Source organism: Lates calcarifer, linkage group LG5 (assembly GCF_001640805.2).
Source record: "Lates calcarifer isolate ASB-BC8 linkage group LG5, TLL_Latcal_v3, whole genome shotgun sequence".
NCBI lineage: Eukaryota > Metazoa > Chordata > Actinopteri > Centropomidae > Lates > Lates calcarifer.
The window spans coordinates 8,579,185-8,605,589 of record NC_066837.1 but is presented as its reverse complement, the minus strand read 5'-3'; the positions used below and the strand labels follow the sequence as shown (position 1 = coordinate 8,605,589).

The 26,405-nt window shown below is 41.7% G+C and overlaps 2 protein-coding genes across 2 annotated transcripts in view; both read right to left on the bottom strand.

The window, feature by feature from the left end:
- Positions 1 to 7,624, bottom strand: part of mtnr1aa (melatonin receptor 1A a) — a 31,272-nt gene extending 23,648 nt beyond the window's left edge. The window contains exon 1 of the mRNA XM_018703245.2: positions 7,064 to 7,624. Within this exon, the coding sequence (XP_018558761.1) occupies positions 7,064 to 7,247 (184 nt within the window). The 5' untranslated portion in view covers positions 7,248 to 7,624. The remainder of the gene's footprint in view (positions 1 to 7,063) is intronic.
- A 9,219-nt stretch (positions 7,625 to 16,843) lies between these two features.
- Positions 16,844 to 26,405, bottom strand: part of LOC108901663 (protocadherin Fat 1-like) — a 71,790-nt gene continuing 62,228 nt past the window's right edge. The window contains 8 exon segments of the mRNA XM_051070548.1: positions 16,844 to 18,218; positions 18,220 to 18,518; positions 21,600 to 21,737; positions 23,323 to 23,963; positions 24,116 to 24,226; positions 24,618 to 24,771; positions 25,021 to 25,489; positions 26,241 to 26,398. Of these exon segments, the coding sequence (XP_050926505.1) occupies positions 17,838 to 18,218; positions 18,220 to 18,518; positions 21,600 to 21,737; positions 23,323 to 23,963; positions 24,116 to 24,226; positions 24,618 to 24,771; positions 25,021 to 25,489; positions 26,241 to 26,398 (2,351 nt within the window). The 3' untranslated portion in view covers positions 16,844 to 17,837.

Here is a 26,405-nt window from a genome sequence, read left to right as displayed (position 1 = left end):
AAAACAAGACAGTTTTTTGCAGAGCAATTTTCCCATGATTGTCACTATTAATGTCACAAAAACATAAACCCAGTCGCCCATGGCAGAAGCAAAAAATTAACATGACTGAAATGGTGATTCAGTGTTTTTCTCAGAATATGAAAATAAAGTTTAAAAAAAAAAGCCTCTGTCACTGTATGTCTGCTTTGTATGACAGGCTCGCACCAATCTGCTGCCTCCCCTTTCTTGTCTTTATCTCCACTATCATGTACTGTTGTGAACCTTTCTCCCTCCCTCTCTCCCTCCCTTGCTGCGTCTGAGAGCGAAAGGCAGCAGCAAACAAGCCAGACAAGGTTGGCAACACAAGCGATGATAACATCATGCACACAATCCCAGCAGTGGAGCCACAGCGGCGCATATATCTGCTACCTAATTAGAAACCAATGTGATCTAATGTTTGAATTTTAATCCTTATAAGAGCCAAAAAGCCCTCTGACAGGGAATCTGTACAAAGTAGATCTGCAAGCCGGGGCAGAATTAATGAAAACGTGAAAAGTCTTTAACATGTTTCCGGACACACAGGAGCAGTGAAAAAAGCAGTTAATGCTGACTGTAAGTTATCAGGTGCAAAGCAGCCTCAGGGTGCGCTTGCAGGCGCTCCTTTTTTTTTCGTGTCCTGGCTGACAGCAGAGGCATTAACTAATCTATAGCTGGGAGTTAAGTGCCTCATGAGTAAAAGAAAGAGATTCTTATCCTCTTCCACTCAATGTTCATTTATTCAGCTTGGGCAAACTATGAATTAATTGCAAAGTCATGACCTGCTGGCTGTTGTGGGTCCCCAATTAGTCTGTGTTTTTCACCCACTGAGCCCTTTTCTTTCAGTTCTTATACTCTTAAGCTCCTCCACCATACTGTGCAGCTCTGATGCTTATCACAGCAATCACCACAGAAACTGACAAACCTGGTGAGCAGCTATGACTTCTACAGCTTCTTATATCTGTTACAGAGCAGCTGGAATGATAGCCAAATATGGGTTTTAATTAAATGAAATAGTTCATTGCAGTGTTTGCATTACCTACTGCTTCTCTTCAAATTATAATGATCCGTGGGATAAAAACTCAAGATGGTATCAAATTCAAAACTAATATTTCAGTGATGTGGAACAGCAGAAAATATGTGACTGCTCTGAGATTGTGTTTATTTTATTGGGTATCTGATAATGTCTTGGCAAAAAAACACAGTAGATACAGTGCAGTGCTTCTTATGTCAACAACAGCGCACACTCATTCTCTCTAACCTATGGTCTGTTCAGTTATTGAGGGCCCCTTTAATAACTTAAGCTTTGAGGCCCACTTGAACCTAAACCTAAACTAACTGTACACCTTACAGAAAAGCGGAATCTGCCTCATACACAAACAAGAAACTTTAAAGATCCCTTCCATCTATTGTACATACAAAGCTGAAACTTAGATTTAAAGTTATAATCTTTAGTATTTTCATGACACCAAACTCAAATTTTGTTATTGATGGCATGCATTTTTTCCTGTGATAGCCAATCAAAGTATTAACATTCAGTAATTATCTGTCTATATAGTAGCTTTTATTGATAGTGGTAGAGTCCGCCATTCCTGTGCTGGATAAGGGATTCACACGACATGGCCATGTTTTTCAGTTGTCTGTCTCACGTGCATCTGAATGAACAGATATGCTTCAATATAACACATATTGGGCTCTGAGCCTTGGCAAAATCACCACAGTGAGTTGCAGTGACCTACAGCTCACTGCTGTGCCTGAATGTATCCTGTGTAGCCACACATGGAGTACTAAGGCTGCCGCTCTGTTAACATGCTGCTCATATTACGCCTCCTGTGTAGACATGGATTCAGACTCCCTGTGTTATGTTTGCTCTCTTTACACTGAGTGCGAGCTGTAATAGGTTACCATTAATTCAAATCGATCATCCTACTGCCACTGCTTCACATTACAAGTTTTCAACTGGCACCAAATCAACGGGGAGTGGAATCTTAATGGTTACAACTTAAGGCAAACTTATCTTCTTCCGCACACGAATGTAAAAAAAAAAACAGCCTTCGACACTCACTGAGCAGTTTTTATTTTATTTACTATTAAGAACACCTGTACATCTACTTATTCATGCAAGTGTCCAATCAGCCAATCATGTGGCAGCAGTGAAATGAATAAAATGACACAGATACAGGCCAAGAGTTTCAGTTAAAGTTTACATCTGCATGACAATGGGGGAAAAATGTGATCCCAGTGACTTTGACCATAGCATGATTGTTGATACCAGACGGGCTGAATGATTATTTTTGAAACTGCTCATCTTCCCAAAAAACAGCCTCTAGAGTTTACTAAAAGTGACATCCAGTGACTGGCAGTTCTGTGGGTGGATTATTGATAAGACAGGTCAGAGGAGAATGGCCAGACTGGTTGGAGCTGACAGAAAAGCTACGGTAACTCAGATAACCACCCTTTATGACTGTGGCGAGCGGAAAAGCATCTCAGAATGAGCAACACACATCGAACCTTGAGGCTGGTGGGCTACAATGACAGAAGACCAACGCCAGTTTCCACTCCCATCAGCCAAGAACAGAAATCTGAGAGTGCAGTAGACACAAGCTCACCAAAACAGAGGCTGGAGCATGCAGATGTTAAGGTCAGAATTTGGCATCAGCAGCATGATTCCATGGATTCAACGTGCCTTGTGTCAGCAGTCCAGCCTGACAGAGATGGTACTAGAGCAGAGAGGGACTTTAATATAAAATGTGACATAATATACAGTTCTCTATCCTTTATCTACTTGCTTAAACTTCTGACCCACAGCTGAGATGCATCCACAGCTCCTGTCCCTTAGTCACTGTTGGTGAAACTGTAGCAGTGTGAGCCAAGGGGTGCACAGCAGGGTTCACAAGGAGACAATCTTGTCATCAGAGGTTGGAACACATGATACAGCCACCGGATATTGATACTGTTGGCAGAGGATACATTATGCAGCGTTGCTTGACAATGCCTGACACCTTTTTAAAGACACAAGTCTTCTCTGTGTTACTAAACTCTACATCTAGTCTTTACAATGAAAAGTTTTTTGATGTGGTGTTAAGCCATGCAGGGAACACTCAGTTTTCAAGAGTACAATAAGTAGTAAACACAGCCATTCAAGCAAGACGTGGTGCAGAAGGTTTCTAAGCACAGCAGGAATTGAGAAAATGATATTGTTTGAGAAGTACACTGGGGATGGCTGGATTTTTTAAGAAGAAAGGAATAATGTAGAAAGGCCAGGTATTTCAAATGCAAGTGAATAAAAACTAACAAAGTCAGCTAACCACCCCCAAGCCTGGTCTAAAGGATTACAGTTTCTCACAAAACAAGTCTTTCAATGGCTTTCCTCGTGATGAAAATGAAACAGGATGCTGTGAAAGCAACATCTACTGTATAACATTTACAGAAGGGGATTTGTTTTCTTTTCACAGCCATCTCGTTATTAAGCTCCTGCAGTTCTGAGCCAATTTCCGTTTAGAATCTACCAACAAAGCCAATGGATATTTAGAGACGTTCATTCATTTTAATTGGAGACACATGCAAATACCACTTAATTCTCCATTAATGCCTGAAAATATTCATTACACTGAGAGTAATGCTACTGTGCCACACGCTAGAGGTGTAATGAGCAATCAAAAATAACATACAGCCGAAACACAGCCAAGTCGCACACCACTGACAAAGGATAAACCCTGTATCACACTCAAAAACACACACCTCCCGCTCCAATGTGGAGCTGTTTGGTTTATTTTGCAGCAGCAACAAACTCAGCACACTAAAGCATCAGTACACCAAAGCTTGTCTTTGTCTGTCACTTCAGACTGTGAACGGTACAGTAGGTAAGTCACTGTTTAAACTTCCTGTGCTGTTGAACCTGTAAAGTTTTCTGCTTTGAGAGCAGTCTGTACAAAGAAAGCAGAGATGGTGTGACACAAAAAGGACTTTTCAGATATTCCACAGACATCTCACTCTCTTTTGTTCTCATTCACTAACTCGAGCTGACAACACCTGAGTGGGGGGAAAAAAAAGCATGATTCCATTGTTTTCCAGTGAAGATTGCTGACACCAAACCTACCTGAGTCACTACACTGGACAACAAGGACTGCTCAGATTCTCCACTTTGCCACTATGCTTAAAAATTCAAATGTTAACCCCTTTTAACAACATGTCAAATCAGTTTATAGTCTTCTGTGACATACAAGATACAAACAACTCTAGGTCAAACATGGAGGAGCAGCTAAAAGTCTTGTATCATAACCTATGCAAAGAAAAGGCAATGCATGGCATATCAGCAATCAACACAGGGCTACCAGATTTGGTGTTCTCCTCCGCTGTAAACAATAAAAGCTACATATAACCACCCCAGATAATATTTCATGGGCTGATGCTGCACTCTCTATCCAAACTGCTCACCAAAATGGTCAGCTGTGACAATTCCTCGTTGGAATCGTTTGGTTTTTCTTCCACATGATTTTAACAATTCCTTTATCTACAACAGAACAGGTACATTTAAGATTATTTATTGGTGTTGTGCTGAGCTCACAGCACTGATTCTGTATCCAGCCATGCACCTCAAAGCGCTCACCATGTGTTGTTGGCTTCATGCTCACTCGCTCACTGGCCATTTCGTGCACTGACAGAGGGTTTTGGCCATGCAGAGACAGCAGTGCTGCTGCTGCTGCTGCCACCTACAATATGTGACCACAGTGCCTGCCAGGTTTTCCACTGAGTACATTTCATTACTCATTATTTAATTTATCCCCTTGTTGTTGGACTGCTGTGCAATCTCCAACAGCATTTGGGTCCTGCCAGGAAAGTTTATGCCCATTTATTTTTCCATCAAAGAGATTTGATCTACCCAAAAACAGGAAACTGAATTCTTTGAGGACAGAAAATGTGGCAGAATATGTGGGTGTGTTTGAACAATCATCCGTGGCATCAAATTCCCGCAGATAAGGTCCATCAAAATGAACACTACCAGCCCGCCCACCATCAAAACATTCCAACACTGATGAAAGTATGAATGGAAAAGTTTTTATATCAATCAATATGTCTGCCAATTTGCATGCAATTTGCCAACGGCTTTTTGAACAGAAAATTATAAGAGCCTTAAGTTAGGCATGCACATACCCAGAACTTGAATGGAAAGTAGCAGATGCGCTTCAAAGGCATGAATTTGAGAAACCACGTCATCAGCCTACGTGGGGCTTATTAGTATTCACGGACAGTTTTGCAAAACACAATTAAGCTGAGGGTTTTTTTTCCTCCCATCACCTCCTTTTGATCCTCAGACATTGGACTTTTCTTCCAGATGCTTGGTCGGAATTCAGTGCAGCAAAAAAGAAAACTGAATTGTCCAATAAAGTGCATAAATAAATGGCAATTCTAGCTGGTAATGCTCGACCATATAGGCTACAACATTAAAATGGAGATAATATAACCGCATGCTTGATTAAATTCCTGCTGCTGCTGCATTATGACCTCCTTACATGTAATTAGCCATAATTAATGGAACAACATCAAAGATGCAGTTTCCTAAATTTATCTCTCCTCTTGTCTCACACTTTGTTCCACAATTTAATATGCAATACCATGACTTACAGAATCACACAGATATAGTTTCAGGTTCCAGAGACAAATTCTATTTGGGCTTGGCTACAGCTGTGTTGTCAGCAGCTCTATTAAAATGCTCCAATCCAGGGGAACTACTGGCAGAGTTTCAACGTGTGCTTTATCAAATGCTGATTATCATAAAGGAATGGCAGCTTGCAGGAATCTCAGTGAGAGGTAATCATATCCTTGTACATCCTGGATAACACTTAATATTCCTCGCAGGGGCTCTCTTCGCTCTCTATTCACATGATGGAAATCTATTCTGACCCTAACATTTCTGTGGTGAGTGAAATGGTAATGTCAGGAGTGTATTTAGCAAATCACCCTACTACAGCGTCCAAATGATGACAGCCATGATAAGTGTAGCTGCCAGTTAGTGTGTGCAGACCTGAGCATCGACAGAAGCCTCTTGGGTTTTCACAGCAGCGCTCTGTCCTCTCTGACTATGACATTTTGAGCGTTTTACCACCTTCACTGAGCACGGCAAACACTGCTTTGTCAATCTTGTCCACACTGGGGGGGGGGGCACTATTTAATCCACAGCCCATATCATAATTAAATTCATGGTCAAGTGGCGTGTGTGTCTGTGTATAAAAAAAACCCCCACACTCATGGCACAAGTTCCATCATCCACCTGGTAATAAATACATTTTAAAAATTCTGTTGTCATTATCATTATTAAATTAAATCTCCTGGCTGGACTAACATCGATAGTGGAAAAGCCTGGGAAGCATTAGTCTACAAGCATTGCTGGATGAGGCGCTGGGCTTTCCCCGTGGCTTCAGACTGTGTCAATAATTACTATAGTGTTTCTCTTCGCTTTACTCTCCTCTGAGCCCTGCTTAGCTGCCCGCGTACTTGGTGTGGGTCAGTGAAATTATATCCGCTTCAAAAGTGGGCTACATCAAGTCGGGGTCGAGTTGAACAGTCCATTACAGTCAGCCTCTGTGATGACTAAAAATTATAAGAGCAAAAATACGTGTGCCAGTAGTTGTATTTAAATGACACAAGAGAGGAAGTAATAAAAATAAAAAATAAAAAATAAAAACAGTAACCTTAATAGCAGACGTGTTATGGGTTGACAGGGCTGTATTAAATCGCGAACACGGGATTTTTTCATGCCGGCTCGAATTTGTAGAAGCAAAGCTCATCGGAAAAAATAAAATGTTTTCATCAGTGACAACAATAAAGTGCCTTAGCAACAGAATATATCGACGTGGGAATGCGTAGCATTTCATCAACGTGTGTTTTAACTACCGCTACACGCGGTTGTTGTCACTTTAAAAGTGTTTGGCTACAGAGTTTTTGTTTTGTTTTTAAACGCAGCCAGTAGAATAATGCGCGAGCGTCGCTCCGTTGCAACGCACGTAGCCAACAAGCGCAGTTTCCCCCCGACTTTCAACTCACTCACCTGCGTTCCTGAGCTTCTTGTTCCGATAGACGGAGAAGATGACCAAGAGGTTGCCCAGGATGTCAACGACGATGGTGAAGATGAGGAAGCACCCCAAAGTTGTGGTAACCCACGGTGGGCGGTTCAGGACGGTGTCACTGGGGTCTGGCGAGGAGCTGTTCAGGTGAGACCCATTTATAACCATTGTATACAGTCGCTGAACTTTCTCAACTGAGCCAAATTCTACGCGCCGCGACTCCCCGTGCGTCCTAAAGACCTGGATTTCGGAGACGCCGGTGGTGGGATACTACAGCCTCTCGCGGCTTTCATCTTCAGCTTCTCTCTCTCTCCGCGCGCGCTCCTCTGTCTTCTTCTCTCCCGCGTGGACTTTACCCAGCTGCAGTGGATCAGCTCTGGTAGAGTCCACCCTCTCTGGTCGCCTCGGTGTCACTTCTGCGCCCGTGTGCCATTCACTTTGTTGGTACGCATGTGTGACATGAAGCCGCAACTTCAAACCTTCCCAGCATGTGATCAAACAGTCCGGAGAGGAGCGGGTTTTATTTTGAGGGAGAAACACTGTCGCTTGGTGGCCGAGAGGAGGAAAAGCAACTTTACCGCTTGGTAAAAGCGTCCTACTTCTTTTCATTTACCAGATGCGTGTTCATTCATGGCTTTACGGTCCCTTGCATTGCTTTATTTCAGCCCATTCATTATTATTTTGAAGAATCATTCATGTTTTATCTGTTTCATGAAAAAGCCCCAGTACTGTCTTACTGTAGCCTACATGCTCAGGCTTGCTAATCACTGAAAGTGATTCGGTCTTTAAATTATCCAGGTTTAAATGATCCAGATTCAGCGATGGATGTTAAGGTCTAAACTGAATCCACAACTTCTACTTTCTCAGCTGTTGCCCACACATTGCCATTTCAAATGCTTTTTAGGTGTGATTCAACACTGAATTTATTCTGTCTAACATATTACTGTCCACAGTAGAACCACTGACCCTCCCACTATACAGAAAATCACAGAAATACTACTGAAACAGTTCTGTGTTAGCATCCCTGAGAATGGATGGTGGCGTTTCTATACAGAGAATGGCCATTACGCTCTATTGTTAGTTAATGATGTTCACAATAAATGGGTCAACACCCCCCTCCCTCCCTACACACATGCAGCTCCTGCAGCCTATTCACAAGCTGTCCCAGAAAATGACAGTTTACAACAATAAAAGGTGAAACCTCTCATCTAAGCTGTTATTTTGATCTGCGAATTTGAGGAATTGAGGAATAACAACATATTCTGCAAAGGCATCAGACTGCCAGTCAGTCACAGCCCACCACTGGTTATTACAGGATTTTTCATTATGATACACAGTGAGGCTGAAACTAATAATACATCATCAGAAAAATAAACTATAACTATGTTTACTAATCCATTGATCATTTAAGGTCATTTTACAAGCAAATGTGCCAAAAAATGTCAATTTTCAGCCTCTCAGATATGCAGATTTAATATTATTGAACTGAATATCCTTCTATGGCAGTTTTTTTTTTTTTTTTTTTTTTTAAAGCTTTCCTATCCTGGTATTTGTCTTCTGGCCCCCTAAAATTGTATCTTGTGACCTCCTGGGGCTCAATGCTGACGTACAGTGTGTGTCTTGACTCATTCCTGATTTACTTACATTTCTGTATTTTATGAACCGGTGATGCTTGTTTCAGTTAATGACCTGCTGGTTGCCTGTACTGACAGACCCACTGGTCACCGACAGACACTAATAAGTTATTGATTACTTAATCCTTTACGTGAATTAATAATATTCATTAGATTTTACAGGTAACAGATAAGATTGTCAATATGTTTTTGCTTTTGTCAATGCCCGGTGAATTTGTTACTCACTGTCTAGTCACGATGTGATGGTAAACAAACAACTTGTTATTATTCAAGACCCTAATTTTAATGATAATACACATATATGTATTCAACATGTTCACAGTCGTTACTGAACGAAAAAAGAAACACTTGGACTTGTTACATTATTCACCAAGACATTCACAGCGGCTAATGTTATGCTATAGGCTTGTTGAAAGCCAAACACTTAATATCTGAAAACGCTGATATATTTGGCTTTATGAAGCCAAACCCACAGTATAAATAAATAAATAAATGGCCTAAAACTGACTATTAGTGAGTGGGTCTAGTATCACATTTGCAGCACATTTTTTCAAACCTTATGAGGATGCTTCTCCATGTAGTTGTCACCAGTGCAACAAGAAATGTTCACCTTTCACTGATTTGCAAGAACAGTATAATACACTGATCCAGCCCTGACTTTGCTTTTATTCTAAGGAGACTCTTGTCTTTCTCTTTCTCTGGCACCCACAACATGACCAATGTCCCAAAATTACTAGCCATAACAATCCTGTTCTGCCTCTTCCAGTATCTTCCATTTCACTGCCTTTTGCCATATAATTTTAGAATTCAAACAGCTCATTATTATAAAATATTTCTGATTTGCATTCATGCAAAACATGATCATAATCTCTCCCTGCCTGCTTCCCTATATTAAATTTTAGGTCTGTCTATTACACTGAGCCACTCTGCTGGCAGACATTGATCATCACACACAGAAAGCTGTAGTGCATTCAAAAAGCATATTAGAGAACACTCTGCTGTACATCAGGATAAGCTGGAGGGAGGAAAAAGAAGTAGCAAGGACTTATTTTGAATAATTATTGTAGTTAGTGAGACAGCAAACAGACATAGACTGTAAGAAAAAGTAAAAGTGGACTTAGTGGGAGGAAAGGAAAGTCTGAATCTTTGTGAGTCATTTGCTGATGTTGAATTATTTCCATTTTTGCTTGATGATAAAAGAAGCTATGGCAGCATCAACAGAACAAGTGGAACATTCTGAGCTGCTTCATCAGAGCTGCAATTAATCTTCTCTTCTTTTTGTGTATAGAAATATAAACTATATTTCTATATCCACTTTTCAAAAAATGATAAAAAAAAAAAAAACAACCTTTTTTGGACATGTTTTGTGGAATCAGCATCTAAGTTTCAGCTCTTGCATGGATGTTTCCTATGGCTGCAGTGATTTACAACATCTGTCTCCTGACATCCAACATCCTTGGAAAGTGCAGGACTGTTAGTCCAGGTTAAAAGCTGACATCATCAATGAATTTCAGTGGACATTACTTCTAATTGAAGTTATTTCAGCACCTGCTGAGTCGGTGACAACTCCACAAGCTAAGTGGTGTGCTAGCTCCGTGGCCTGTGAGCGTTGATCCATGATGGCTTTTTTCCTCCTGCTAATGTTAGGACAGATTAGACATTTTCATTCATGTTATGTCAGCAGCTCCATGACCAGTGTGGTGCAGTACTAACTGTGGCATTCTAACACTGTAGCCCACAAACATGGATACAATATGGTTTTTACCCTTTTTCAACATGCCTGTGTGGTGCTGGTTATATATCAGTAGAGATGTACCATGAAGACTGTGTCCAGAATCACTCACTCATTCACTACCCCTTGCTCACAATCTAGGAAATTGAGCGTAGAGGACTAAACAGTGAGCTCATTGGAAAAGTGCGAAAACACTACATCAACGTCGGCTGATGGACCATCCATACTATATATATTTTTTAAGTTTACCGCTGCCTTTTATTCAATCAAATTTGAGGCTTATGATAAATTTATTGCTCTACATTCTAACTTTTATTCTTATATCCTCTTTTCTTACTGTATTTTAGCTTATTTTTTCTTTTCTAATATCTTAATCACTTAATAAGTATATTTAATTGTACTTGAATGTCCTTTTACATGTTTCTTTTACACTTTGCTTTTATGTTTTATGTAAACAGTACTTTGAATTGCCTTGTTAACTTGCCTTGCAGTCGTTTGACTCCTTCCGTCACTCTGCCGTTTTTTGCTCCCTCACAGCGCGAGCGCAATGCATGATGGTATGTATTGCTTGGTTAGTGACCATATGTTGAACACTACTTTTCAGGATGCATTATGGGATACTTAGAGTCTACTATATCACTATACACTCAGACAGCACTAAAAATGGCACTATATAGTGAGTAGTAAGTGATCGAATGAAGCCTATCTCCTCTTCACCCAGTGCCGTGTTTACTCAGCATAACTGAAAGGGCGATGTTTTCCTGCCATTAGCTGGTTCTCTTTCATGAGTCCAGATACAGTGATGGAAAATGACCAGACTGTCAAAACTCTAAAGTGCCAAAGTAGATTGGTGGTGCTCAAATCAAACATAGGACTGCACAGCTTCCAATAGCCTTGGCTCTTAACTGGTTAACTGCTTGTGTGTTTGTAGGAACTGTTGGGATACTAAAAAAACATTTTCGGTGCCTACCCACAGAAATAATGCACCAGTCAATTTACAATATCAACACTGTCAGTGGCACCAAAAATTCACATCCCCTGAGGAACACTAATGTGAGGGCAGATATCACAGCAAAACAATAAATAAACTTCAATTCCATCCTCTTGGTGACTTCACAAATAATGATTCAACTTGAATCATTGCACCAAATGTATTTCCTCCTGTAAATCAACCGCTGAGACTTCCTATATCTATCTCCCTTTCCACAGTGGAGTCCATGATTCACTTTTTTTCCCTGCTGCGCCTTTATAATCATCCAGAGCAATGAGACTTTTATCTAATGGATAATTGAAATGGTTTATAAATCAGTAATTCCAGTGGTAGAGAAGCAAGCATAGAACACATAACGCAACCCAAGACGAGTAATGAACAGGCATCTGAGAGGGAGAGACACATATCCGCAGGGGATACTATGTTTTGTTTCGACTCTCATGCTTTTAGGAAAGCATAGTGTCGCTACAAGGGCTTACTTTTATTAAAATGGTCTTAAGGAGTAAACTGGATAATGCTCTGGCATAGGATGCACCCACAAACACTTGCTTTCTGCCACATTGCTGTCATTTTAAGTCTTCAGAGGAACATCAGAGGTAGTGAGATTAGACACACGCATTTTCTTGCACCTTTGAATGTAATTCAATTTACCTGACAGAGGAAAATAGAGAGGGAGGGATGTTATCTTCAAAGGAGCTTCTTCACTTTATTTGCAAAAAAAAAGGATGAAGGGAAGATGTACAGTGTGGTTTGATGATAGCAAACAGAGAAACAGGTTTGAGAGAGCTGTTATGAGTTTGGTGGTGGTGGTGGTTGGGGGGTGGGGGTGAAAAGGAGTAGGGTGAAAGGGGAAAAAGGAGAGTGGGAGAGAAGTGCTGCGTGTGGGGGAGGTAAAGGGCAGATGCACCCGTGATGAGGACAGGAGTACACTCCTGCTCATGTCTCTCATTTGAAAGAACTGTCAGCAAAATGAAGGAGAGGAGACAGAAGTAGTGTAATGAGTACGGTCTCGACACAGCCCCAGCATGTCTCTGCCGCTTCACTGGTCATCACTACATCCCACAGAGAAACAAGAGTGTTTGCTTTTATCTGCTGTTGTGCCCTCCTCCTCCTACTCCTCCTCTCACTCCTCGGGTTGCCATGACAACAGCGGAGCTCCACCCAGGAAAGAGATGTGTACGCTGGGAGAAAGCGGATTATTGGGGTCAGTGGTCTCTGCATGCGTGTGTTTGTCTCTCTCACGCACATGCACACACATTTTCTCACAGTGTGTGATTACACATAACAGTACAGTAACTGATTATTTAACATGAACGGGGCCAAATTGTTGTTTTTGCTGTTGTTTATTCAATCCATCAACCCCCTGGAGAGTTTGACTAAAGAATTTATTTGCTGCTGACCACTAACAGTGCAGTTTGTGTATTTTATTGATTTGCATTTATTTGTGCTTATTACTCTAAAAATTCTTCATATTTTTACACTAGTCTGGTTGGAGATGGAGCGGGGAGCCGGGGGAGACTGGCTGGTGGCTTGCAGGTGCGTGGCAGTGAAGGAAGGGGAAACAACAGAGACATCCCAGACACTTGCAGGTGAGTGGCAGAGGAAGCTGGCAGAGCGAGGAGACAAAGCAGCGGCGTAGTCACAGGTAACACAGTGGAGAAACACCTCAGATGGCACTGAGCGGCCAAGATCAGAACACCCCATATATGACTGAACAATCTGACAACAAGCAGATGACGAGCTGGTGGGTTCTTATACTGCAGAGACTGATGAGTGATGAGGAGCAGGTGAGCAGGACAACCAGGTGATCGACACCACGCCTCCAGCACACACACACACACACATGCACAAAGGGGAGGACGGGAGCAGGGGGAGAGACAAGGAAATACAGTACAAGGGAAGATGCTGTGACAGTTTCTTTAAACGGCTAATCCAGAGAATTTTTCTTCCTGTGAATTAGTCAAATGAAGTCTTTATTTACTATTTTTATTTATTTACTATTAGCTTTATTTACTATTAGCTATTAATATTCTCACTTTTCTGTGGGCAATTCTGTAGACACTGAATTAAAAAACTCTTGTAACTGGTCAAATAAGACAGTAAACCATGTGAAAAGTGTTATAGGTTATTTCATTTAGAACAAAAATGAAACAGTTCCTCAAGCTAACAATGGGGCATAGTGTTTGGTCATTAGGAGCACATTCACAGCTCATTCACGTTTCTGTCTATCTGATGATTGGCTCATTAAAGAGCTGCTCTCTGCTGCAATTCACAGAGGATTACTGGCAATTGTCTCCAAAGGAAGGAGCTAATGTCTCCCAAACACATTAGACAAAGCTCCCCCAAAGTCACAAAATACATGAATCATTCATTAATAAATTCCCCTTTTCCTCATTTTATGTCTTTAATGCAAGATTTTACATTGTCAAACCTGTTTTATTGCAACCAAACACAGCTCTGATAAATTGATTGGTCCACAAAGGAACACGTCATCTAGATTAATGCAGTTCAGATTGGCATGGCAGCCATCTTCACCTTTTTTTTTTTTTTTTTTGTATTTTTTTCCACCCGCTGCTTCTGTTGTGACTAGGCCACCTCAACAAGTGTCTTTGTTTCCCTACAGCAGCTCAGGGTCTCCCCCCGTCTGCATTGTCTGTGGATAATAATTGTGAGGCAGACAGCTGAGGTGGGTCGATGTTAATAACAACCCCAAGTCTCTCTGTATAGATCAGACATTTCTGGGTCTGCGGGTGGGGGGTTCATGGCACAATTTTTCATGAATGACTGGGCAGATTTTCAGGCCCTAGAGGTGGATTTTTTCCCCCCTTTTTTCCGCTAGGCGTTCAGTACTGTGTGGACATATTTAAACAACACGTTAACCTCTAGTTAATCACCTTCCTCCACTCTGCATTTCTCTCAGACACTCCTGTTTGATTTCACTCAATATTTGAAGTATCTGATATTTGCATATTGTCTGAGGAACCAAGGCTTGCATTTATAAATGGTTTTGTGCACACATCCTGTACAAACAGCAAATATAGCTTGAGGCATGATTGATGAAAACCTAATCTTGCTGTCAGAAGCTCTGGATTACACTGACTGTTTTAAACTTTCTGTGTTGACTATGTGTTTTTTCCAGTGCGTGAATTGTATATATTTATATGATATATGAAACTTTAGTTTTTTATTTTACAAATGTGGCTATGTGGCTTCAGGGTTAAAAGAGGGAGTATTATAACTGGGAGACAGAGCTGTATGGGGGAAATCATGCAGACTTTCTAATCCCTGTGCAAGTTTTCATACCAACTGATGTGTGAATTGGCTGATGTGACTGATTTGTGTTACTTCATCCAGCCAGAAGGATTTACTGAGCGAAATCATTAGATGAAACAGCACATCTCTCACTGGGTCATTCTGCTGTTGTGGCTCCCACGGCCCGTCCTGTCCTCCCTCAGACTTCATGCGCTGCCATATGCAGCCATCTTGTGGCCGTTGTGTTGTACTACAGACTCACAGCCTCCCAGCTAAACGCTAATAACCACAACCCTTCAAGCAGAACACCTCCTTTCCCAAAGAACTGCATTTATGATTCCATAATATGAATAATGCATTAATAGGTATGAAAGTCTTAATTTATTTAACGGAAAAACACCTGGTGCCATTTTCAGAGTTAATTGGATCCATCAAGCATGACATTAAGCAGCACGAGTGGCTGCAAAGTGGTTCGATTACCCACTGCTGCTAGGAGTTTGGGATATACATTTCTCCACATCATAACTCACAGAGAGTAGAGCTGTTTGAAACCCAAGTGCTCCCTCTGAAAATGCTTCTTTTTTTCCTGCAATCCAGCTGAGGGAACTAATGGGTCTTCGCAGCAGCCTCCTCTCCGGGTGACAAATGCGTAGAGGTGGAGGATAAATGCATAGGTGGAGTCGGGAGCAAACTGTTTCAAAACCATGGAATGTATTCATCATGCGCTTTGGGGCTTGGAGAAGCAGCAACGCGTGACGACACCACATGTGGGAGAGCAGATTCAGAAAACTGAATCCACTTTGTTTATTGAATGTTGCACAAAACTCTTGAGAGCAAATGATTTGTTGGGTGAAAACATCAGACTTATTTGAGTTGATACCTTGCTGATATATATATATATATATATATATATATATATATATATATATATATATATATATTAATTTAATGAGACTTAACCTGGTTAAACATATCAAACACACAATTCTAGGCAATAAAAAGCAAATAAGCTTGTTTCCCAAAATGTGGAACTATCCCTTTAAATTTGGAGCTGCAAACCTGAATTACTAGATTATTAGAAACTGAGAATAATCTGTGGTCCTTTAATAATGACATACAAAGCTGTTGAATGATGGCTTATTTCAATATAATTAATCCACTAATAAAGTGTTTTCAGTTTCTCACTTTATAATAAGCCATTGGCTCTGAAGTTATAAATGTTATAATGAGTTCTTCCAGTACAATAATCCATACCAGTCTAAAGTCCTTATGTTATTAAGTTAACTACTGTGTGTGTGCAATTTGAAATGTCCAGCTTTTATCACCCCCAGTGGTACTATCCCAAAAGACAGCAGAGCCCACAGCTATTTATATGACTGCAGTATAATCACATTAAGATGTACATTAAGATCATTGTAGAGTACTAATGACACGTGTTATGCTGCGCAACTTCATTTGTGAAAACCTGGCAACCCAGAAGTTGTTCTCACAAATGGCTTAATGGTCATTTAAACATTAAGAAATTAGTTAATACTGCTATAAAAGCCACTGGCTGCTTAGTCTTCCTCATAATAAATATATTATATTCATTATAATATATTATATTCATATACACCCCAGCATGGACAAACTGCAGTGGTGCCTGCTGACATTATAACATTCGTAACAGGGAGGTTGAGGAGAGATATGTCTTGACAGTAGTCAGCCTGTAACAGCAGACTGGCAGTGACTCTTCCATCATGACTGAAGGTCAAAAGGTCGGCCACAGAGCCCAGGAGGAAGGAACACTCAGTCTTGTGTGGAGGGGGGGGCAAAAAACGCAAGAGCACAGACTGACAGTAGCGGTGGAACCAGGCCTGGAGGTATCATGGTCATGTTAGTTTATCAGCCTCATGTAAGACAACAAGGGTTTATTGATACAAGCGGCCGCAGGGAGTCAGAGGAGGGAAGTGACATCAACCTGTCAGACTGTAAGGAAGCCTGAAACAAGATGTGATTGAGAGTTCATGATTTTACTCTGTAAGATAGTTTCCTGTTTTGTTTCCTCTTAAATACTCAAGCTTCATTGTTAGTCACAGGCAGCAGTATTTTAACAAAATTACTACTTACTACTACAACTACTACTGGAAAAAAAAGCACATGGAGACAGTGGACATATTTTTTAGGAATAATTTATTGCCAGTAGGAAAGCGTGAGCTTGTGGCAGTATTCAATAAAAACCTTAACAAGACCATAGCATTGCTCACACACACATAGACACCTGAAAAAGTCATGTGTCCATGGATAACTCTGCACTATAAATATATTGGGTCCCATTTTCTTGGTGGAAAAATAAAGAGGTTCCAAAGTCAAAATGTACAAACAAACAAATTAAAAAAAAAACAACAACACAAGAATATGCAGTCGTTCATTGAAGACCCTTTTTGAAATGAGCAGGAGACGCTAAACTTTACGAGTACACTGTGTGCGGGAAAGCCACGCTCTTCTCTCTCTTTTTTTAACGTTTCTTTTTTTGTGAATGTAAGCACAGTAAGGCTGATAATGTCACACCATTTAACTCTTTTTTTTTTTGAAAATAAAAGCATAGAATATCTACAAAACCTAGTAAACTTTGAAATCAAAACTGTACATTTAAATTTACATTGAAAATGAGGACTTGTATAAAAACATTTTGCTTGGTTTTATTTATAGAAACAAAGATATTACGGTGAAATTTCTTTTCTTTTTTTTTCTCCATGATGTTTTTTTTTCCTGTTGTACATTGAAACGCTGATCCTACAGACAACCCACTTCCTGTGTGAGATGACAGTTACTTAAAGCAATGGCACCGCCAACTCAAAGGGGCAGGAGTTGGACCAAGCAGAAACAAAGATGCTACAGAGTCTCTCCTATAGCTTCTTCAGATCTTCTCAGCCGATTGGCCTTAACAACCAGTCTCAACAACCCCTGTGTTTTGACTCAATCCATTGTGTGTGTGTGTGTGTGTGTGTGTGTGTGTGTGTACATGTATGTATGCATGAGTGTGTGTGTGTGTGTGATGTTGTGTTTTGTGTGTCCACATACACATGTGCGTGTTTAGTGTGGGTGGGGTATCAGGGGCTAACATAAGGTGTAGCTGTGGGTTCAGGCACTTTTGTTTGGATCCAGTGTCAGACTTCAGTGTGCTGTTGGGAGTCCAGCGCCGGGATGGCCAATCGCTCAAAGTGGCCCTCATCGCCGCTCTCGTAGTCGCTAATCATCACCTCGGACTCCTCGCAGCACGCCGACATGTCCGAGCAAGAGGCTGTGGACGTGTACAGAGACATGGACATGTTGTCCAGAGCTGAGGAGTCAAAGTCCCGACTACAACCTAAAGGGTAGCCCCCTCTGTAGCCACTGGTGCCCAGGGTAGAAGCTGGGGTGGTGTTGGCTGAGGTGGAAGTAGCCCCTTGGCCCTCGGTGTCACCCCCGTCGCTCGGGTAGGAGTGCTGCGGCAGGTACTGGTTAAGGCTGTAGAGCTGGGGCAGGGCCGGGCGCTGGCGGACCCCGCCCTGAGCCACCCGTGCCAGCTGAAGACGGGTCCAAGTCTCTGCCCAGGGACCGGAGTGTGTCGCAGCGGTCAGCGTACTCTGGCAGAGGTGGCGGCGGCAGGTCATCGTTGGCGGGAAAGTCCTCTGGCGGCGGAGGGAAATCGCTCTCAATGTCAAAGCCGCCAGGATAGTAGTCGGTGTCAATGGCACTCGGGTCACTGTACAGAGGGGCAGGTGACTCCACAACCTCATACTGTGGAAACTCCTGGATTCCAGGAAGTTGAACACTTGGCATCCAATCAGATGTGTCCCAGTGATATCCTGTTTGAGAGGAAAAACAGCCCAAAGACACACATTAGTGCTCTGTACCAAAGCCCAATGCATCCAATCTGATTATTAACATTCACCAAATGCCATCATGTTAATGTTAAGAACCCACACCATGCAACAGAAACACAGTACAACATCACACCAACACAATGAGTCGTCCACTGACACACACTTAACTTCACAGCACTTTTGAACTTTTGAACACACTGCAGACACATTCACAAACTTAAAGACACAGTGAAATGAAAAAAAAAAAAAATCCAAGTTCTAATCCTATCTCCATTTTATTCTTTCTCTAATCTAAAAATATACTTTTCAAGTGTTTTTTCTTCCTTTAAAACATTAAAATATTTTAATCGTGAACTCAGCGACGTATGGATGGATGCTAATCAAATATAATCTGGGGTGATGAGGCTAACCTCATGATAGTGGCTATCAAGGCGTTATCATGTGTGGCTGGATATCAACTGGCAAAAGCTTTGTTTACATTTTCAAAAGAACATGGTCCATCTAACAACACGAGTGAGGGACATGTGGATGTGATCCTACAGTCCTCTACAACTTGTATCTCACTACAGCTCCAAATCAGTCAAATAAAATCTGTAGGATTTGATTCTTTCTTGTAATTAGACCTCGTCAACGTCCACTGAAGCTAAAGACGTTCTAACTTTTGATTCACTGTGACTTTAAGGCAGAGTTGTCCTTCCCTCCACCACTTCACCAAAGACATGGTTAAAGAATATTCTGGAACTCTGAGGTTAAATAAACCATTTTAACAAACAGTAAATTTCAGGGTCTAAATCTTTTGAAAATAGTTACTGTAGATCCTGTGACAAACTCTTAAATAGAAGTTACACAGACACACATATACAAACACATATGACTGAGAATATTTCCAGTTAGTTACCGAGCAAAACCTCTGATCACATAACACTCGTATTAACATTTTCTCCAATGTTGTCACCACATCAAAGCCATGCATTGGAATGTTTTGGGGTATTAAATAATCTTACAGCAGCAGATGTAACACCTTACGAGGCCACTGACGCATAAAGCATTCAGTGTCGCGCCAGCTTTGCTTTACTGGGGAGGTTTAACCCTGCCCTCATTAAGCTTTGGGGTTAGTGGTTAAGCGTTAGAGGGTGGGATCGGGGGTAACACCAGTGTAAATTAGGCAAACAAAGATGAAAACAGTCACCTCTTGGGTTCTTGAGATCATGAGCCAAAAAAGACTCTTTATATGATGCAGGAAAGAGGAGAAAGAGAGAAAAATATAAGTCACATTAGAACCTGACAGGAAGGCACAATCGGCTAAGAGCACAAATGAAATGAGGTCAATGAAACACTAAAGGACTAAATAATGAAGAAAGAGTGACAGGTTAATTAATGGACAACAGGTTTGCCATTTTCTTAAACAGACTTCTTGAGGTATGTAATCAAAAGTTTGCAAAGATCAATGCTAAGACTTGAAGGCAACACTTCTGTGCCTGTTTAACTTTTGTATTTGCATATCTTTTTAATTAGCAGCTGAATCTAAAAAAGGTGCACGTCAGGGTCGGATTGGAGTTTGTCAGTGTAAGATAATGGCAGCCTCTACAACCTACACTTCACATCCCAACACCGAGGACACAACCACTGGCAAATGGAAGCAATAAAAGAGTACCTTCTCCTTCCACCGTGTCAACAGCAGGGTTGACAAGGTGGATTACTGTCACTATGGAGGCTTGTGAGAGGTAAGGGAGGGGAGAATGGGTGGAAGAGATCCAGCATTAGTACAAATGCTTTTATAATTTAAAAAGAAAGGGGAAAAAATACACATATGGAGCGCATGGTGAGAGCGACACTTCCCACAAATTTTGCTTACTTTTTTTTTTTCTTTTCTGTGTCAACACTGAATGTTTGGGAGGTTTTCATGGCTGGGCACAAGACAATGGTGGAAAAGGCGACGCGGTGTGGAGGGGGAGGAGGGGGAATCGGGTTTTGTTTGTGCAAGATAACACACAACACCAACAACATACTGAGATGCTACGGGGTGCCATTGACAGTACAGATGGAAGAATCTGTGAAATTCCCTGGAGGTATAAATGCATTTCCAACCCTCAACACAGAGAAAAGCCCATGTCTGTGTGTTTGGGAAACAAACTGAGAGAAATAGAATTACTTGTCCAGAACACAACCCATGTCTAAATTGTTTTAGGATTCACTCTCAATTTCGAGGGTGTAGATGCAGGGTTTGATGACTTATGAGCAGCACAATCCCCATCATAATATCCCAGCAACGACACAGGGTAATAAGTATGGATATGAAGAGGAACTGGGAGAACATAACATATGTGTATATACCAGTGTGATATGTTCCTTGATGTTTGTTTTAAACATCCGTTTGTGGCTATGTTTTGAAGAAAAAGAACAGAGACAAACAAAAGAAAACATGCTTATAAATAAATAAATAAATAAATAAATGAAAATGCAGATGTCTGTCAAACTTAATGACCTTGTGAGTGATTTTCAAACAGAACATAGCTGCTGTCTGAGTAAGTCATCAAACTCCTTTTGTTGAAGCTGAGCGCAGGTAAACTGAGAGCGGGTGAACGGAAAACAGGGTCAGAATGCTTCTTTTTATATAATCCCAGGAGAATTACACAGTACAAGTTGCTGTGATTGCTTCCGTCTGTACCGGTAGTGATTGAGGACTTACAGGCCGGACCCCCCCTTTATTTAAAACCTTGTTCTGGATCTGTGGACTGATTTGATCCATATGGGAGCTGAAAGCCCCCGCAGCAAAAAGAAAAAGAGAAAAAGAACATGTGACCCCCAGAGCAACCATTCGGGCCATCTCATTCTGAGCATGCAAAGAAAGAGTGTTAGCATTTAAATCAACATTGCTCTATGAGACACACGATAACTGCTGCAGAATCGTGCAAAATAGACCAAAGGAAAAATACAATAACTCATCACAAGTGCAAAATGACATCTCCTACATGTATCTGTACGGCGTCAAAACCATGTTGTTTATTAGTTTTTCTCTGTTCCCTTGGGCGAATAGATTTAACATGCTGAATGGCAGCATACCGTTATCATCACAGGACTCTGACTGGAAGGAGCTGAGGGACTGGACCTCAGACATGCTGCCCCTGGTGTTATATGGGTGACAGGCACTGTCCTCTACGGGCTTCTTAGTCAGGCACGGGTCCAGGTCTACCACTTTAGCTGGTAAAGAAAGCACAGTACAATTTCTACATTTAAATTGCTGAACATTAATATTAAACATGTATATTTTTCTGGTTGATATAGTACAATGGTCTGGTTCTGGTTTGTTTGTAATATTACCAAATGTATGTAAAATTTATGTAATGAACTGTGCTCCACTGTTTTACATGAGGCAAAACACTGGAGCACCCTGGAACAAATGTAAAACCACAATCATTTTCTTTCATTTGGAATTAACTTGGGCAGCACTTTATTTTAAGGGTCCATAATTTCTTCACAATTTCCTACCAAGTCTCATGGAAAGACCTGCATAATTTGGTGCAAATTAGAGTAAACAGACACAAAGTTCTTGTTATATTTGTAATTCAAAATAGACTTTAGTTAGCTGTGCTGAGTTTATAAGCAGTTGCTGACTTGAGCAAGAATTTCCCTCAAAGATCTGCCCCATTTAAACTTCAGTAAATATTCATTCATTATATATTTATTTTTAGACACTTAATTGCCCACACAATATATGCTGAATTGTATGCTTGTCTGTAGACACATTTACAGGTTAAATTGGCAAGTGACTGTAACGTGTATCAATTTAATACTGTCTCTATTTTCTCTATATTTAGAACCAAATTACAAAATTCTTTTCACTAAATATTACCAGGACATGATTCCACTGAAAATCAGAAATGATTCTGAATTGTACTGTCTAGGGCTGCACGATTAATCGTATTAAAATTGCGATCTCGATTCAGAGCTCTTTGCAATCTCATTTCTAAATGACAACAATTCTGCAGCATTTTCATCAGAGACACCTGCTGCATCAAAACAAACCTTCCAATCTCCCTCAGCCAATGACAATGTGCCATTACACCACATGATTCAGAGCAGGAGAAACTCAAATAACCCCAGCGAGTGCGAGTGAGTGACAGTGGCTAATGACAGTGTGAGGCCAGACGTTAGGACAAATAAAAACAGCTAAATGAGTCCAGAAGAAAACCCTGCTGATGCCACTGATGCTCGTGACCAAAAAAGATTAGTTAGTTAATTCTCCATTTTCTCTTTTTCAATTCTTTCTCTCTCTCCCTCTCAGCTCAACCAGGTATTCTGCAACTTTATAATAATATGTCAGCAGGCATTTAGTCGACATTTCGGGGGCAGCCTTATACAGTTTATTACCATACCTGACGAGCTCCCATAGACACAAGGAAATTACAGACTACCTTCTTAATGTATCGGGTAAATTAGTGCAAAAAAAAAAGTTGAAAAAAAAAATAGTGAGAGAGAATCGTGATTTCAATTCTCAGCAAAAAAAAACGTGATTGTCATTTTTTCCAGAATCGTGCAGCCCTAGTACTGTCCTAGTCCTGCATATGTTTGTGTCAACAGGAGGCACACTGACACTGAATCACTCACATTTAAATATGTGCACCTACAATAACAGCACATGCTATGGATGGTGTTAATTGCCGAATCGTAACAGCAAAAAATGTCTTAACAGTAGAAGAACTGGAACTCAATGCACCTTCTACCTGTTGCCCAGCAATAAGGCAATAAGGTAAGTGAAGCTGTTGCCTGCTAGAAGCAAACTTACCATCATAGTCATAGTCCCAGTTTGGCTTCTGAATGGAGTCACTGTCTGACACTGAGTTGGATGGAGGGGGTGGGGGGAGGTTGGGTGCTACACTGCACACGGCCACAGTCTTGCGGTGACCGTGCACAGAGTCTGGGTTAAAGGTGCTGAACTCGGGGTGCTCCGGGATGGCCGAGCCCTCGAACGAGTTCCTGTCCAGGTTGTTTCGCGAGTCGCTTGGAATGCTAGGAGTATAGGAGATGGGCCGCACAGGGACTTGAGGTGGGATGTCAGAGTAGATGTTCTTGTTGAGTTTGGCGTCGAAGTACGGTCTCTGGAGGAAGGAGTGAGGCACGTTTGAACCTCCAGGGTGTTTGTCGTCATCATTGGTCGACTTGCTGCGGCAGGCCTTCTTGCGGATGATGATGAAAAGTAGGACCAGGATGAAGATGCTGGAGACAAAGACCACAATACCGATCACCTCCTCCAGGCCGATGTTCCAGGAGGTGGAGATGAATTCATTGCGGACCTCGGCACGGAGTTCACACATCTGTCCGCTAAAACCCAGTGAGCAGTTACACTTGTAGGAGCCGTACGTGTTCTGGCACTGGCCTCCGTTGGCACAAGGGTTCTTGATGCACTCATCGACATCACTCAGGCACCTGGACAACACGTGGGAATTTAGTGAGGTGTACTCGAGGGTGAAATGCTGTGTATTACAAACTACTGTTGCAAAAGTTCAAACTCGTCAGGTTGGAAATATTAAATCATTTAGTGAGTTGAGTTTGTGAATTCAAACACAAAACTGACAAACCTGTCTCCCTGGAATCCTGCTTCACACTCACACACTGGACCATCCAGACTGTCAATACATTTTCCACTGTTTTTACAGGGGTTGTCTCTGCAGTATGGCCCCAGCTGGCACCTGAATTCAAAATAAGTATATGTAAGCAACCCAAAGAAACTCCACTGCTGAGATGTGCTATACAGTCTGAAAGATATATGTATTCAGGGGTGAAAATATAGATTTTATGTTGCTGCAGGATATACTACTTTGCAAAATAATGGGTGAGACACTATTTAAAAAAATTACAAATTACATGTCTGCAAGTCAGTCAGCTTTGCAAAATGTTGGTTTTGACTAATATTAAACATTAAATATTATTATTTCAGTATTAGATTATACTGACTGCTGTAGAGCATACTTGATCATTATACCCAGAACTCCTTCAATCATGGCATCAAGATCCATCTACCGACATTGCATTGGTGCTGCGTGTTTGTAGGTAATGTTCACATTTTCTAAGTTGTAATACCTCTGTCCTGAATACTGCCCTCTGCACTGACAGTAGAAGTCGTCTGCACGAGGGACACAGGTGCCTCCGTACAGGCAGGGGTTGGAGGCACAAGGACTTATGCCGATCTCACAGTGGGTGCCCATGAAAGAGGCAGGACACTTGCAGAAGTAGCCTGTGGTATGAAGAAGACAGCAAAGTGAAGGTACTGATGTTGAGCATGTTATTTAATCCTGAAAATTTCAAACAAAAGCCAGTTTGGAAGTAATAGCTGGGGCTGTTTTGTCTGTTGAAAACAAGTAAAGGGTAGCCATGCATTAAAGCCAGGGGAAAACAACAAAATAACTGGAAACTGGAAATTCAAATTAAGCAGCTTCAGTGGAAATCTGACTGAGTGCAATGAGCTGAGCAGGACATTATGTACCTCCATTAGGCAGCGAGGTGCAGCTCCCTCCGTTGGTGCAGGGGTTGCTGGAACAACTCTCAGCAGGTGCGAGCGCACAGCCCGGAGCCACGTCCACTATGTCTTCCAACACAGCGTGGGCCCGGTGAGCTTTAGTGTTGAGAGGCAGCTCCTGGCCATTCAGGGAAATGGCCTCCATGCAGCCGCGGAGCCCGTTGGTGACAGGCAGGCTGTGTCCGAGGCGAGAGGAGGCATGCTGTCGTACGTGACCGCCAAAGTAAATACTGTTGTCGAGGTTGAGGGTACGCAGGGTGCCCGGCGCAGTGCCCGAGGCGGCGTGTACTCGGTCCAGCACCAGTTTAGCGTAGTTACCGTCTACCTCTAGAGAAACGGTGTGCCACTCCCCATCGTTAACCTGAGCGCTGTGGACTGACACAAGGCCGGGGCCACTGCCACAGTCGAACTTGTACTGAAGGCGGCCATTCACAATCTATTTTAGACACAGAACATACCGAGTTACGACATGACTAACAGACAGTATATCTGACATGATTAGCACATTAAGACGTGGGTGGAGAAATTGGAATTGAATCAAGTCATTGTTGTAAATCAGTGTATGACAAAAAAACAATCCCTATCAGAGAATGCAGTGTGGTTATTTTTTGATTAATAATATCACAGAAAACTAGCTTTACAGGAAAACAACAGCTTTATACAACAATACAACTTCTGTTCACGCCTCTAAAATTTCACAGACAAACTGTGGATATTAAAAGCCATCCATGGCAGTTTGATGAAACAATAACTGCATCCTAGCCAGCCAGGTTTTAGTCTAAAGTCTGGCGTGCAGACTGCTGTACCAGACAGACTCTAAAAGGAATGTGTGGAAAACGGCTTGCTGTTTCCCTCCCAGTACTAAAATAGCTCTTGTGTGTGATTTTGTCAACCCACCACCACATTCCCATAGTCCCTCATGTGAAAAGAGTTTTAAAATGGCTTTCTGAACCCTTCAGCATAGTTGGTGCACATGACTGGTTGGTCTCAAGGGAGGGCAGGTCGGTTCTGTGTTTATTAAGCCCTTCTGATATGGAAATGCTGGGTGGTAATACAGAGAAGGACAGTCAGTCTGGACTTTATTATGATAAGCAAAGTTATCATTTCAGTTTTAAAGAGGCTGGGTATGGTTATGGCTGAGTAATAGGGCTGGAAGAATAGGTTCACACAAACACACACAAACACACCTCGAGGATGCTGTAGTCCGTTCCTTTAGCGTACATGACAGTGGCATGGCTGGAGAAGGTTCTGAGCCTCAGAGACAGTTTCATCAACTCCTTGTTCTCGTTCTCCATCAGATGATATTTCACATAGCCGCTGCCGCTGAATGTCAGCGAGTGGCCATCTGACAG